At 31.4% G+C, this 14491-nt stretch overlaps 1 protein-coding gene across 3 annotated transcripts in view; it reads right to left on the bottom strand.

Annotated features, from left to right (window-relative positions):
• NRDC (nardilysin convertase) overlaps positions 1–14491 on the bottom strand; it is a 50360-nt gene that overhangs the window by 22087 nt on the left and 13782 nt on the right. For all 3 annotated transcript variants that reach the window (XM_081145815.1, XM_081145817.1, XM_081145816.1), the window contains 7 exons: positions 13083–13156; positions 10379–10474; positions 8989–9111; positions 7070–7127; positions 5246–5319; positions 3844–3913; positions 1435–1512 (listed from right to left, as the gene is read on the bottom strand). In XM_081145815.1, coding sequence (XP_081001941.1) covers positions 1435–1512; positions 3844–3913; positions 5246–5319; positions 7070–7127; positions 8989–9111; positions 10379–10474; positions 13083–13156 — 573 coding nt within the window. The remainder of the gene's footprint in view (positions 1–1434; positions 1513–3843; positions 3914–5245; positions 5320–7069; positions 7128–8988; positions 9112–10378; positions 10475–13082; positions 13157–14491) is intronic.

Consider the following 14491-nt stretch of genomic DNA (forward strand, 5'->3'; position numbering starts at 1 on the left):
AATTTGGGAAGTTCAGTCTTTGATGCAAACGTGCTTTCCAACAGTAAATTTATAAGCACAAATTTTAAAAGCACAAAGCCTGCCAAGGAATTGTAGTACATGCAGGAATCACAAGAAGGAAATAATACCTTATTTATTTGTTTAATAGAAACACTAATATATATTACAAAATAGTAAAACTAAGTTTTATGAAGCCATAGTAATTTTTGTTGAAGAAAACAGCAAAATATTAAAAGCCTAAAATAAGGAGGGAGAAAGCCAGAATAGAGTTGGAAATTCTAATAAAATAAGGTAGAAAGATTATGCACATCTTAAAGCACTTTACATTTATTGTGTAAGCATATATGTACCTGATATCATTTTCTTTATAATAACCCTGTCCTCTCAGCTTTTTTTAAACGTTCTAGTACACACTTACTTAAGTTAAAGTACTTATTTAAGTTTCTCACCGACCTTTCCATTCTTGAATTAGTGTATAGAAAAATCAAACAAGGAATTAATGTATTTGTCCTGATGCTAAAGCTATATTTCTATTATTTGGCTAGACAACTTTAAAAAGTGCCTAAATGCATTAGGAAACATTCTGCTAAAATGGCTGCATATACTACTGTTCATAGTCCCACATATTTTTTATGATTTGTCTGCCCAATGAAGTTCTCATTAATCTACCTTTTGGGTTGCAAAACTTGGAGATCCTCAGCATTTAAATAATTGACTTACTTACTATTCAAATCTAAATTCTTGGTTACAGCTAACCTTTGATGCAATTCTGGACTCTATTAGTTCATGATTTTTTAAATTTTGTGTACAACTTTCAACATGGACTAAAAGGGGACTTCCAAGGAAATATACCAATATAATACAGCCAATAAAATAATCTAAGTTAGCCCTGGTCGGTGTGGCTCAGTGTCATCCTGTGCACTGAAAAGTCACTGGTTAGCTGAGTGTCATCCTGTGCACTGAAAAGTCACTGGTTCAATCCCCAGTCAAAGCACATACCCAGGCAGTGGGCTCAATCCCTGATTGGGATGCGTGTGGGAGGCAACCAACCGATGTTACTCTCTCACAACAATGTTTCTCTCTCCCTCCATCTCCCTTCCCCTCTCTAAAAAAAAAAAAAAAATCAATAAAAACATGATAGATAGACAGATAGATGATAGAAGATAGATAGATAGATGATAGATAGATGATAGATAGATAGATAGATAGATAGATAGATAGATAGATAGATAGATAGATAGACAGATAGATGATAGACAGATACAGATAGATATAGATAGATAGATAGATAAAATAACCTAGGTTAATTAAGCATTAGATTTTATTCTAGTCTTCCTGGCTGATAAAGCGAAAAGAGAAAAAGAATGGGTTATATTAACACTTATTGTCTACTATTTTTCAGAGATTGCTACAATTCATTAATTGAATACTTGCTTTTTTCTAAGGTAAGAAAGTATGCTTCCTTTGCCTTCATGTCCAACCAGCCAAGAGATATAATGAAGTGGCTTCACCCTTTTAAAAAAATGTTAAGGTTAGAAATTTTTTAAAATAAGGTATTAATACACTAGAAAACCATACTTCTGAGACTACGATATTTGAGAATGATTATAAACTTATTCACACATAAATTCCACTAAACATGAAAATACAATTAATTTGATAGTAGCAAGATAAAAATAGAAAACGTGGTAAAATTTAACTTCATCTGAAATCACTAAATGAGTATAATCATTCCAAAATTTAAGACTATTACTTTTCCTCTTGGACTTTCCTCTCAAACTTACTTCTCTTTATGGTAAATTTCTTTCATTTTTGTTTCACCCAAAATGGAAATACAGATTCTTTATCATTTTAAAACCTAATGCAATATGAATCAATCTGTATCTGTAAAAGTTTTCAGTATTCAATCATCAGGCTCTGTGGTAAACTGAAATGTGTTGCTTTGAGGGTCAGAAAATCTAAGTTATAGTTTTAGTTTTTCCTTTAAGTAAATGCTCTTGAACAAGCTCAGCCTCTCCATATTTTGTTATCCTCTTCACTTACGTACTTACTCATAGGGTTTTCAGTAAAATGCTTTATTATATAATAATATGCTTTAATAATCTTAGTAGTTGCATATATGTTATTCATCTTGTCTTTTCCCACTAGCTTCTACTATGATATCAGAAATATATTCCTACCAAAACAAAATATAGAAAAATATACTGGGTTAGGAAATCGTAAGTTTTAAAGTTACTTCACAGAATTGTATTCAGTAAACTTTAAAAGTCAAGATATAATATTATGATTTCAACTATGCTAAGCAATCCTCAAAACCCCCGCAACATTATTTAAAGTCTGAATTTGAATTACCCCTACAGGAAGAAAGATGTAAGGGAGCAAATCAGTTAAAGAATGAACCCGGCCAATTACACATTCGCATGTGAACGATGCTAACTGTACTGTATTTGATAACTCTGGAGAGATATAAACACTTGCTTCTTTGTAAAAGAGGGGCTCCAAAAAAAGCTAATTTACTGGGAATTCACATAGTTGGAAATACAAAATAACTCATTATGAGCATCACATTAAAACAAATTAACAGTCCGTTAAAAAAAGTAACTGGAAGGAAACATATAGAAATGTTAATTGTCTTTGAAAAACATAATCACAGATGACTTTTTTTCTAATTTTCAAGATTTCTACAATGAATTACCTTAATAATCAGTAAGAGGATAAACAGGTTTGTTAATTGAGAAAATAAGAAATGCAAAAAAAAGAACATAAGATGTGTTTTATATTCATTATTTTAATGTCTGAATGATATAAAAACTATTGATATTGGGCGTATCTTTGAGGACAGAGACCAAGAAAAGGAAAAGAAGAGTTTTACTTTTTACTTAATACCTTTGTGTCCTATTTTAATATTTTACAAGCATGCATTATTTTCATAGTAAAAATTCAAAACAAATAGAATAAACTTTTAAATATGCATGTAATAATTTGAACACTTTTGGGGATACTCTAATATAACCATACAATCAATGTATATTTTTTGTATATTATCCTTGCACCAAAAGCAAGCAGACAATACATGTTCTTTGCTTTCTTTCTGTAGACATACTGTTCTTGTTAACTTTATGGGACTTGAATGTTTGAATATTCTAATACATACATTTATTAAAAAGCAATTTTTACTGAGCTTAGGCAATATGCATTATTTCCTTTCCTTCTACTTATGTGTGTCCTCATGGTTTTGTTTTATTGGTAATTGTTTTTAAAATAGGTTAAATTCTTATCAGTTTATTAGCATTTGTTTCTAATTAGAAAAGCATTTGTAGGCATTGGCTGATCATTATCTTTAAAGAATGTCTTGCCCATGTTATATTGCTCAAATAATAAATCTATATAAATAAGCTGAAATGTTTTCCTAATTTGTATAAATCTGCCCTAACTCATTCCCAACTCATAGGAGTAAATCCTTGAGATTTATGCTGTAGCCATATTCCAGGCTCAAAATTATTTAACTTTACTTTTGGCAAGAACAAACTAAATTGACAAAGTAAATATATTTTGTACTCAAAGTACTAAAGAAAATAATTACAAAAGTTAGTATTCACACTAAGACACTTAATTTCAATGACTCAGGAAAGGCAACCAGTTACAGGAATACTCTAGTTTTTATACCCAAGACATTAAAATATATAGCAAGGCTTGAAAAATTTAGTAGTGAGGTCCCAGTATACCATAATTATTACCTTTGTTTATAAATCCAGAACCCCCAAATTTAAACCATTTAATATGCTTTAAAAACATGACTGTCACTCAGTAATTAATGGAGTAAATTTGCTCTTGAACTCTTACCTGTAATGTTGCTGTTGAGGGGGAAGTGCCCATGTGATGGTCAGAGCATGAATTTTTCTAATTGGAACAACTAAAAAATATTTTTCAGAAGAACAAATATGAGTTTCTCCATAACTTTTACTACATTACATGAAATTTTTTAAATTCAATAAATTTCATCCTCCAATAAACAGGGGAAGGTTAAATACAATTATTATTTCAAGTTGCCAATTTTCCAATTTGAATAATGCAATTTTTTGTGACTTTTCAATTTGGTTTCACAGGTAGAGAAAGCATGGATAAAAGAGCTATCAAAATATTAAATGCTCCTAAGGATGGATTCTTTCTTGCAAGAAAGGATATAAGGCTAGGAGTTAGGAAACCCATGGTTGAAATCCAGCCCTAACACTATCTTGCTATACATGTTTATATAATCTTGAGAAGATCACTTGCATTTAAATCTTTCTGCATCTGTTTTCTTATTGTAGGTGAATGTTTTAGGCTAAAGTAGCTCTAAGATTCTTTCCGTGCTATAATTCTATGATTCTATGAAGAGAACACCTAAAGCCAGAAAGAAGACAACCAAAACTAAGTCAGCTTAGCTATGGAGCCAACAGTAGATAAAGGGTGTGACAAAACAGTCATTTATTGGAGGGAGGGAAGAGGAAAGAGACTGACAGTGGGGTGAAACAGGAGGAGAAAGGAATACTTAGGCAACTAGGAGAAAGAAAAAAATATGCCATGATAAAATGAGCAAAGAAAGAGAAATGGTGAATTAAAAATGTTTCTGCAATATTCGTTATGGGCAAATTGCTAAGTAAATTATAGTATAACCATGTGATGGCTCACTGGGCAGTTACTACAAATGTAATATTAAATGAAAAAGGAAGAGATGGAAGTGTATATACTTTATAATTTCAACTACATTAAGAGAATATACCTAGAGAAACTCAAAAGGAAATTTGCCAAAATGACTTCTCTGGATCATAAGATTTAGGGATGATTTTTCCCCCTATTGCTTTACAAATTTTTCTTCACTTAACAAAAATTGTTTTTTTAATAAAGATAGCAGTAAAACAATTTCCAAAACGTTTTCCTCTCCTCTATATTTTTCTTTTTAAAGAAAAAAAAGAGAGCAGAATACAGATAAAAGGAAATAGGAAAGAAACAAAAAAAAGCAAAGAACAAAAGTGAATAAGGGGAAAATGGAGAAGGCATGAAACAGACTCAAGTACCAGCAGACCAATCAATCTGCTGCTTATTAGTGGCTAACTGGATCTCCACTGTTCATCTACTCCCTTTCCAACCCAGCTGTACTTTCTGTTGTGTTCTCATTTTCAAAGAAAATTGGCAGCCTTAATTAAGTTTTAGAGAATGTGCTAAATAGTTATTTCAAACAGTTTTAAACCTTTGGTTCACGAACCTCTATAAAGTTTGTTAAATGCTGGTGTGTCAAATGGATCCGTTAAATGGCCAAAGTTTGGTTTGGGTAACCCACTGAAAATAAAACAAATATATTAAAATTTAATTGGCAAAAGCCTTTATAAGCAGTATCTTTAGGGATGCCTAAACTGATAGGTACTTATAATCTATTCTACATACTCCTGGCTAAAAAGTATTTTAGGCATAAGTGAATAGATGGCAATAAAGCCACAAAATCCTAAACTACACAACCTATTCTTAACCTCAGTCCCAATAATTCAAATATCTTTAAAACTCATGAGATATAAAACAATAAATTAAAGAGACCTCCCCTCCCAATATTTATTGCCTCTCTCAGCACATCCAACTTCAGCTCTCCTCCTATACAAAGCCATTTGAGAAAGAAAACTTATACTAAAGATAATTTTTAAAATTCAGTAAACATGTATGGAGTGATTATTAGGTATAAAACACTATATTAGGCACTTTGGTATTTAAAAGATTTGACTTTCCTGCTAGAGGCTTCCCATCTGGTTGAAGATATTGTAACTAATATTTCTTCTAAAACATGGTCAATATGAATTAATATTAAATATCTAGAAGAATTTTTAATCTTTCTGATTAAAAAACCAAAGTTATTAGTGAATAATACTAGAAAATTTTTTGAAATGCTTATCAGGAATTGATAGGACCTAATGAAGCCCTCTATTCAATTATATCTCTGATTTTATTAGTAGTTTCACAGTGAAACATGTTTCAATATGCCACTTGACATTTCCATAGCTCAGCGATTTTCTTATCAAAACAAACAAAAATAAACAAATAAAACCCTAACTTTGGCAAGGTTTTCATTATCTTTCCATATATAAAGACTACTGCTAATTATCAGTGGAAGTTAACGTAAAGTCAAAAAAATAAAACAAACAGTTGTTATTACAAACTATTCTAACATTTTTAAAGCTAATTTTTCTTTTATAAATTTACAATAAATTATGTCTTAAAACGAAGAAATGGAAAAAGTCTAGCTTACTCACCAGATACAAGAAAAAAAATCTGACGTCATTTATTTTATAAATATTCAAACTGGTAGGAGTGGGAAGAAAGATTTAATTCCTTCAGAATTAAGGTTCTTTTGTATTCTTTGTAACAAAAATGTAACAATAGTGTCAAATATTTGTATTATTTGATGAATTTGAAGTGCACAAAAAATAGCTTTGTGAACTGGAACACTATATACAACTTCTAATAAAAAATAATTTGGTTCAACTACATCAAACAGACTTTTCAGACAGTGTGGAAAATCAATCATCATCTACAAGATTATTTCTTTTATGGGGGAAAGCATTCCAAGTTCCAAACAACTCACTTAAAAAACAAACTTTCAGAAGACAATTTGTTCTTAGGCAGGGAATATAAATAAATAAATAAATAAATAAATAAATAAATAAATAAATAAATAAATAAATAAATAAATAAATTCTGCCTCTCAATACAATACTTATTTTTATATCACAATTTCCAATACTTTCCACAGTAACAAAAAAAGCTCTGAATAAATGTAAAAAGAGACATAAATTCTTCAGAATTACTGCTTACTGTAAGTTTACAAGCTTATAAATTTTGAACTACAGAAACTATAAAAATTTAGGTTCTCATCCTAGTTTTCCCACTCAAAAGCTGTGCAATCTTGCTAAACCATTTTAGCTCTTAATGATCTGTTTAAAAAACAAACCAAAAGAAAAAATCGACAACAAAGAAAACCTCTGGAACTCATAAAGATATGGCCTCTTTAAAGATGTATGCTTTATGAGAATAAATGTCTTACTTGTTTGGTATCTGAGAGAAGATTTCAGTAACCCACTTTTCCAAAGTATCCAGTGTTTCTTGGGAGGGAAGGGGGGAAGGAGACAGGAAAATGCAATTAGATTTCTCATAGATCTTTAGCTATAAAACAAAGGGATACTTTAATTTGGGCATTACCTGCCACTCTGTAACCAGAAATAATAGAAAAATTAACAATAATTAAGAAAACCTTAAGACACATATAATTTTGTTAGACTCCTTTATTTACTCCCCGGTAAAGTTAGAGGAAGTACACAGGTTTAAAAAAAAAAAAAAAAAAGATTTTATCATTAGGCTGGTATGAAGGCCAAGAGATAAGAATATACCAACCACTCTCTAGGAAGGTTTCTCCCAATTAACCCACACTACACAGACCTTGCTTCTTGCCATCTCATTAGTACTTTTATACTGCATTTATTTTACATTAATTTATACTTGCTTAGGTTTTAATCCACAAGTCTTCTTCTTAAGTTTATATTTATATACATATATATATGGCCAAATCACATATACATGATTTCTGTCTTCTATTCCTTTGCTTATTATTTCCTAAGAAATTCTAGTAAACCAGGGGATCTAAATGAAAAAGGAAACATTTTAGTTTTATCCCAGTGACTCATTACCATCACTGATAGTATTTGTTAGTTCCACCAGACACATGAGTTTCACTAATTCTCAAAAGAGATGCCCCAGGATATAAAACACAAGATGAAAATTACATGAATTAAGTGAATTTATTCTGTACCATTTATAGAGATATTTAATTCTTAAATGGTATAATAAATGCTAAAGCTCCAAAGTCAATCGAGTCTAGATTGTGCAAGGTTCTCATCAAATACCTGGGGCTTATTTTTATTTTAGAAATTTCCAATAATCATTAATACGCTCTTGTATTTTTCATCACAACAGAAGAGAATGCAAAAGAAAGAATACCTTGTTGAAGAAAAAGGCATTTCCATGACAGATTTGGAAATAATAATTAACTAAAAATTATAAAATATATTGAATATGAAATTGCCTATTTTAACAAATGTAAAAGGAATCTAAATGCCCACTTGTAGTTTGAACAAAAGAATCTACCATACCACATCCAGAACTTTACATTGAAGTCAACTTTAGTGGATGAATTTTGACCCTAAATGCAAAAATGTTTTATACTTAAGTGCCTAGTCAGCTCTCATCTTAATTTTGATAATGAAAAAACCAAAACTTTAATAAAAATAAGAATATTAGGGTGAGATTAGTATTTTTTGTAAATAATGTGCAAACGGTACAGTATATCAAAAAGAATAGTTTAGCAACTGACTGACTTTGAAAAATAGCCTAAGCTGATTGAAATGTAAAGAAAACTACCTTGATCTCTTTAATGAGAAAAAGTTAACAAAAGTTAATGAAGAGAATGGTAAAAGAAGGAAAAGAGTACAGGTATTGATCAGTATTTTATATTTAAGAAACTTCTACTAGCATCACCATGATGGAATTCAATTAATCATGCCATTTTAGTGGACCCTATATAAGGATGAAAAAACTGACACCTTCCCCTATAAGAGTTTATAAACATATGGATTAAATTCAAAACCAGAGATAACAGAGGCAGAACCTGAATGTGACTTAAAAAAAATTTATGACCTATTAGTACATTAGCATACTCACAGACTAGCTCAGAGATAAGACCTATGTCTATAAGAGAAAAAAACACTTGCTGATAATCAGATGATTTTGTGCTTCCCTGAGCTTAGCGACTTGCTATGTGACCTTTCTAAATTCTGATTTCCTTTAGTTCATAATTAAGACCAAGCACTAAAGTAATTAACAGTACACTCACTGCAACACTGATCAAGACAAATCCAAAGAAAGCACTTATTTCAGAGTAATTCTAAGGGCCACAGTAGGTAATACTACCTTTGGATTGAACCACTAAAGTCATGTAATGAGCAGAGTAGTAACGCATCCTGAATTCTCTCAGTCTAGTATATGTATCAATATTATTCTTTTTTGGCTCGTGTTTGAGAGTCTCCGCATTTCCTGTAAAAGGATGAAAAAGATTATAGAAATAACAAAGTTAACTTTGTTCAAAGTCTATACCAATAACGCATGCTCTGCTACTAGTCATAATTAATGAAATAACCCAAGTAACTCAAGAATATTGAACCAGTGTAAAATAATAATAATAATAATAATAATATCACTATAAGACAAAAATTTCCAAGAAACAATTCCAAGGTATATTTTAACATATAAGAAATTAATCTCTCCTGGCCAGTGTGGCTCAGTGGATTGAGCATCAACCCAGACACCAAGTGGTCACTGGTTCGATTCTGGTCAGGGCATATGCCCAGGTTGAGGGCTCCATCCCCAAAGGGGGGTGTGCAGGAGGCAGTCGATTGATGTTTGTCTCTCATCAATGTTTCTAGCTCTCCCTCTCCCTTCTTCTCTCTCTAAAAATCAATAAAAACATATTTAAAAAAAAAAATTAACCTCTAGTTGGTAAAACCTTAGCAACAGTAAATTGTCTTAAACTTCCTTTCTCAATAATTAGTCTACTATTCAATTCAGATTTTATCTCTGAATTATTTTAATAGTATTCTGCATAATTCTTAAAAATAAACCACATAAAGCAAGGATGCCATATAAAACATTTCTAACTGTACAAAATATGCAGGGAAGCAACAACATCCTTTGAATGAAGTACCATTTCAATCTATTCATTCCAGATTTAATTAATCCCAAAAGGATTAATATGAGGCTATAACTGATTCTAACACTAAGAAAAAAGCATTATTTAAAACAGATACCATTTAAACAGCTTACCAACAAAACAAAATTAGGTCTCAGCTCAAAAAATATTAGAGAAATCATTGCTGAATCTGTGCTAATAAATGGAAATGTCAGGTTGAGGTAGAGAACAGATTTTATAATCAGATAAAAAGAGGTTCAAATCCCACCACTGTGTGATTTAAGCAAATTAAATAACTTCTCTTAGTGTGTTTCTTTATCTTTAGAGATGATAATGGTACCCAGCTCGTAACATTGTTATGATGACTGAATAAGATAATTCATGTAGTGTTAGCAGAGTATCTAACACCCAGAAAGCATTCACAAAAGGTTAGGTGCTATTTTTATATATTCAATGTTAGAAAACCTAATATAGGAAATGCTACTTTATATTTGAAAATGTAAAAGGTACCTAGCTACCCTACCTTTATAATTTTCCATTCTTTATCAATTTTTCATATTCTCAATCTTCCTTAACTAGAAAATATGAAATAAGATGAAGTATTCAGTATCTTACCCCAAAAAAATTTTCCCATAGGATGTCCAGGTCTAGCAAGGCTTCCAAACAACATTTCCTTTCTGTTTGCATCAGAAGGTCTTGCAAGCTGATATTCTGTCAGTTTTAAAGAAACATTTTAAATTAAATGAAATTCAGTATCTGCTTTACTATGTGGAAACTCAAGCTTAAAGAACTGAAAGGAAGTAACAAAAATTAATTTTATGAATCATGTGTTATAAGACTGAAATGTAGAACTCAGTGATCTAGGCCAGCCTCTATGACTTAACATATTTATAACTGTGGGTAGTCAGTGCACCTTTCTGGAAGTTTTCTCTTACTTTCAAATAAAACACAGTAGTTAATGATGTGAAGGTTTAAACTCTAGGGTGCTATGTCCAAGATTTTGTTGATGAAAGTGTTAATAAAATGCTAAATGAAATTCTTTATTATCTGGGAACTTTGTCGTATGTTCCATTTAAATTTCCTGCAAAGCCAACTATGTTGGTAATAAAGTATTAATGATTAAGAATAATCACTTTGAAGTCAGAAATATCTTGGCTAGCCCTGGCCAGTGGTTAAAGCATTGGCCTGCGCACCAAAGGGTTGTAGGTTCGATTCCCGGTCAAGGGCACATACCTCTGTTGCAGGTTCGCTCCCTGCCCCCAGTTGGGGTGCACGCAGGAGGCAACTAGTTGACGTGTCCCTCTCACATCAGTGTTTCTCCCTCCCCCCCTTTCTCCTGCCCCCCCTCCCTTCTACTCTTTGAAAAGCAATGGAAAAAATATCCTCAGGTATCCAGAGGATTAACAAAAAAACCAAAAAAACGTAGTATCATGGCTAGAACCCATGTTCTGCCATTTACTAAACTGTACTACACCTTGAGGGAGTTATCTAACTTCCCTAATTCTACTTCTGCAACCTTAAAATGGAATTACTAGTACCTAGTTCATAGGATTCTTATAAGGTTTAAATAAGATATATTCCTTCAACAAACATTTCCTGAACACCTACTATGTGGCAGGTACTACTGAACTAGTTGCTGGAGATAGAAATACAGGCAACTAAAAGCACGTGAATGAGATGAGAATGATAAAAGAAAGACCATCACATATGAATAGAAGAAAATAATACCTGACTACTGAGCTTTCAGAACTGGTTCATGAATACTAGTCTATTACACCAGTTAAAACTGAAGAGCTTTCCCCATTGCCCTGAGCTCAAGTGAATTTGTAATACTTAAAATGTTAAGTGACTAATGACATATACCTAGCTATTTATCAGGTCATAAATTGAAATCTTGGTCTCCTATCATCCAAAACAAACAAAAATTAAAAAACAGAGCTTTTAGCTTAAGTTCATCTTAAACCAAAACTACTTATTGTATATGTATATATATGTATACACACATACTTATCTATGTGTATGTGTATATAGACACACATACGTATATGTATCTCTATTTCTTCATAATATTTCAAAATATAATAAAATATATTCTGACTTGTAAAATCAAATTAGAGGTTTAATTTTTTAAATACTTATTTCAACCCACTCTAAAAACTATATGAAGAAAATCATGCTGAAAGCATTTAAGACAGAGAATCTAGAATATAGTTCCTAGTTCCCAAAGAGTAGGAAGAAGTTCTCCTTGGTTTTTCAGTCACTCAAATATTTATCTAAGCCTATGATAAAACAGACACTGTGGCAGGCAAATAAAAAAAATGAAGAAAATAAATCCCTGATTATAAAGAGCTCCTACATCTTGAAGGAATCCTACCCTCTTTTACAAATAAATTTAGGTCCATAGTTAGTGACATTTCTGTAAGTAAAACACACGTCAGCTGACTTCCAGGTGGATGGCTCTTTCCAGCCATCTGCAGTTTACTCAGCCTTGTGAATGCAATAACTTATTATTAGAAATAGACACTGAATCAAGCCGAGGAAAATACAATAGGAGGAACATGTACAGAGACCTTGCCTCATCAGTTACTGAAAGCCACGCCTAACCTATATATACTGAAAGTCCCCCCAAATCTAACATGTTTCTAATGCTCAAATAAAGCAAGCAGGGTTAACCTACAATGGTCCTGCTTATTAATACTCTGTAATTAATCAATATTTATAGCACAGCTCTATCATGAAACCTCACCCTATATAAGCATACGATTTTCCTTATGGTCTTCATTCTTTAAATCCCAAAGATAAGAAAAACTGTCAAAAAGTAAAATTAAATGTATTTCCTGCTCAGGGATTTAGTTTCTTCATCCATAAATATATCACAGTATTTTTCGGAACTACCAAAATTCAAGTCACAAAGCACTTACATATATAGCAACAAAGGATAAGCTATTTAAATATCAGGATGACATTCAAAATAAAGCCGCAGAGAAACTCTCGTCATGCAAAAAGAATACAAGAACTTTTAAAGTTTTAACACCCTGTATTAGCTTTAAGAATTAGGCTCCTGTCCTGCAAAAGATTAATCCCTATGATAAAACCCTCAAAAAAAAAAAAAAGCTGAAAAAATAAAAATCTAACATCCTTTTATTTCAAATCCATACTGAATTATACATTTAATGGCTTCAGGAATAAATATCATACATCTATTTCAATTTAGCCCTTATTATATATATAAAGATAAAATGGTCTAGTGATAAATGTGCTAAATAAATAACTGGTTCAATAAAGTAAAACGTGGTAAGACATAAAGCACTTCTCTTACCACTATCAACAGCTTCAACTTCACGGTCAATAGCATCTCTGATCATTAGTGGATGAATAAAGAACTGGGCCCATCTGGGAAAAAAAAATAAAACAAAACTGTGTTTCTGTTTTTGTTCGGTAAAAACTTTTCATCAGTCAACATCTTTTTAATTAAGAAATTTTACTAAGTTGGAGATTTAGTTCATAATCATGTGTGTGTAAAATCTTAATATTATATTATGCATTTCTATATTTTAAAGTCTACAAACTACTTTTTAATTATGAAATTTAACACATGCAGAAAAGTATATAAAACATAAACATATAGACTAATGAATGCATAACTGTAAGGTGAGCACTGGAGTGACCACCACCTAGGTCAAGAAACAGACCACTGTTGGAACTCTAGAAACATCCAACACCTATCCTATCCTTAGAGTTAATATTCTGAATGTTATGGTAACCACTTCCCTGCTTTCCTTTATAGTTTTACCACCTTTATATATTTCTAGACCAGTGTTTTCTGACCTTTTTTCCCCCCTCATAATCAAAACTCTACTAATGCACTGATATAAACTTTCTCGAAACAATTTTGCAGTATCAAACATTTTACAAAAAAATCCTTAAAATATACTCAGAAGTTTCACTTCTTAAAACTTAATTAAAAGAAATAATTAAGAATGTACACATGCCCAGCCGGGCGTGGCTCAGCGGTTGAGCATTGACCTAGGATCCAAGAGATTGCGGTTCGATTCCCAGTCAGAGCACATGCCCCTGGTTGCGGGCTTGATCCTTGGTCGGGGGCATGCAGGAGGCAGCTGATCAATGACAACTCTCTCATCATTGATGTTTCTAACTCTCTCTCCCTCTCCCTTCCTCTCTCTGAAATCAATAAAGATATAGTTAAAAAAAAAAAAAGTGTACACAAAGATTAGGATATTCATTACAACACTACTAGAAAACTGGAAACAACTCAACTGTCTGATAATATATAACTGGTTGAATAGGTTATGGCATTTCTACACAATATAAATGATACACAATCATTTAAAATCATGTTTTATAAATTATATAATGATTTGTAAAAATTATATATCTTATTTAAAAACGTAGACAAATATAACAATATGATCCAATAGAGAGTAAAAAATATAGATGCTTATATACCAAAACATTAATTATGGTTATCTCTAGGTGATAAAATTAGAATCAATCTTATCTCTCTTGTGCTTCTCTGTTTTCCATATTTTCTACTAAATTAGAAAAACTAGGCGCAACAATGAGTGGATAGAGAATACATTATTTACAAAACTCAAAAGGTGTTTAAGGGTTTCAGTTCAATCTTTAATATAAAGACTAAATATTATAGAATAAGGGACAAGATATATTTAATACTTTGCTCTTTTCTCCAAATAAAGTACTGTTACA

Source organism: Miniopterus schreibersii (assembly GCF_964146895.1).
Source record: "Miniopterus schreibersii genome assembly, chromosome: 8".
Classification (NCBI taxonomy): Eukaryota; Metazoa; Chordata; class Mammalia; order Chiroptera; family Miniopteridae; genus Miniopterus; species Miniopterus schreibersii.